Raw genomic sequence first — 2,071 nt, 5'->3', positions numbered from 1 at the left:
CCCTCATCTGCATTGAGGATCCCTTCTGCCCAAGTCGCCATATTTGGGCTTCTGTGTTCCTTTCAACATTTTGGTGTTTTAGCTTTTGTGAATTTGGATCTGTTGGTCTGGATCTCAAAGATTTTGATTCTGAGTTGAAGTTTAGGGTGCAAATGTGATTGTGCTAGAAATTTTTGGGCATTGTAGTTCACTCGCGTACTATTTGGGTCCAAAGATCTTTGGATCTCAAAGAAATTCGGATTTAGCAAGCTCAAATCCAATTGAAACTTCCCAAGTTGCAGCTCAATTTTCAGATGGGCACCTCCACATTGGTGCCCAAGATTCATTGATGGCTAGTTTCTAGGAGACAAGGCTTCAGTTTTTCTCAGTTCAGTTTTTCTTTCTTAGATCTGTCTCTGCTAAATATGTATTGGATTATTGAGCCTAGTGGATCGGGCCAAGCCCCTCCCATCATCACAATTCTATCATCTCTTCTGGAAAGAGTGGTAGCAAGGAATGAACAGGCATCAGCTTCATTACAGAGCATTGTAATTCCTAAGAAATTCACAGTTTTTCATGGACTCAGGGCTCCCTCAATAGGAGTAGAGAAGTACCTGGAAAGGATCTTCAAGTACGCCAATTGTAGCCCTTCCTGCTTTGTCGTTGCATATGCTTATATCGATAGATTTATTCATCAACAATGCCTCAGTCATCCTATCACATCGCTCAATGTACATCGCCTGCTCATCACCAGTGCCATGGTTGCTGCCAAATTTATGGATGATGCGTACTACAATAATGCCTACTATGCCAAAGTGGGTGGTGTTACGCCTCTGGAAATGAACAGGCTAGAATTGGAGTTTTTGTTTGCCTTGAAGTTTCACCTACACATCACAGTAAGCACATTTGAGGACTACTGCTCTCTCCTCCAAAGGGAGATGATGCTCTGTGGTGGGTTCCAGATATAGAAGCCAATATTGCAATATTGGTGTGGTCTGGGAGAGAATTCCGTGCAGGATAAGAGTCAAAAAACACAACAGCAAATGGCAGTTTGGTGTAGTTATGCAGAAGTATGAATTCAAGTATCAGCAAATGGGCTCAATGTGAACTCTTCTTGCCATCATAGCAAATGTTGGTGCCCAAAAAATTATGTGTTTTCAAGAAATTTGATAGTAATCTGCACCAGGGATTTGGATATCGTAAAACATGACTAGAGAATGTCTTGTAAGTTGGCGTATAACGTGAATGTCAAGGCACTTGGAATTTACCAAGATCAGTCACAAGTTCAATCTATGGAGATATTATGTGTGAAAGGCTAGAGTTATAGGAGCAATCCAATAGATGGATGCTTATTATCGGAGAATAAGGATCGTTGGTTAATTTACCCCTAGATTGCCTTTGTGCTCCAAGGAACTCAATGACTTGTTGAGTTGACAACTATATTGCCTTTGTAATCTGCTTTGGCTAGAGGTTGCAAATAGCCTGTGTGTGTCCAAGGGTCAACACCTTGGTGACTTATCCCCTGGTTTTACTTGTAATCTGATTTTCCTGTTTCTATAGGCTCCTTTGCAATCCGTGTTGGCTATAAGTAGAAAATAGCATGTGTTCAAGGGTTAACACCTTGGTGGTTTACCCCCTAGTTTTCCTTGTAATCTAATTTTCCTGTTGCTATAGGCTCCTTTGTAATCTGTGTTGGCTATAGGTAGCAAATAGCATGTGTTTAAGGGTCAACACCTTGGTGACTTATCCCCTAGTTTTCCTTGTAATCTGATTTTCCTGTTGCTATAGGCTCCTTTGTAATCTGTGTTGGCTATAGGTAGCAAATAGCATGTGTTCAAGGTTCAACACCTTGGTGATTTTCCTCCTAGTTTTCCTTGTAATCTTGTTTTCCTGTTGCTATAGGCTCTTCTTCTAGGAGTGTGTGACTCTCAAGAAAAGACAGTTGTTTTTGGTCAGAGTTTGGATGGAAGAAGCATACAGGCTACAAGGAGGTCTAGACATCGGCGCAGCTCCTCAGCTATATAAGCCCATCTCAACCAACCAGCATTACTTTTATGCAGCAGAAATATCCAAAATCCCAGATAATCCTAGT

General features: G+C 41.2%; 1 protein-coding gene across 1 annotated transcript; it reads left to right on the top strand.

Annotated features, from left to right (window-relative positions):
• The first annotated feature begins 249 nt into the window (after nt 1-249).
• LOC149221079 (cyclin-U4-1-like) lies at nt 250-1,161 on the top strand. Its single transcript, XM_089382908.1, has one exon. It carries the CDS (start codon nt 405-407, stop codon nt 945-947), a length of 543 nt encoding a protein of 180 aa, XP_089239034.1. The 5' UTR covers nt 250-404; the 3' UTR covers nt 948-1,161.
• The last annotated feature ends 910 nt before the right edge of the window (nt 1,162-2,071 follow it).

This window comes from Pinus tabuliformis, chromosome Q, assembly GCF_031772625.1.
Source record: "Pinus tabuliformis cultivar Carrire ecotype Pingquan chromosome Q, CPIR1, whole genome shotgun sequence".
Classification (NCBI taxonomy): Eukaryota; Viridiplantae; Streptophyta; class Pinopsida; order Pinales; family Pinaceae; genus Pinus; species Pinus tabuliformis.
Note: the sequence above shows the minus strand (reverse complement) of the source record. Positions and strands in the feature narration are given on the sequence as shown.

Coding starts and splice junctions, on each gene's coding strand:
- LOC149221079 (XM_089382908.1), top strand. CDS start 405: ATGTATTGGATTATTGAGCCTAGTGGATCGGGCCAAGCCCCTCCCATC.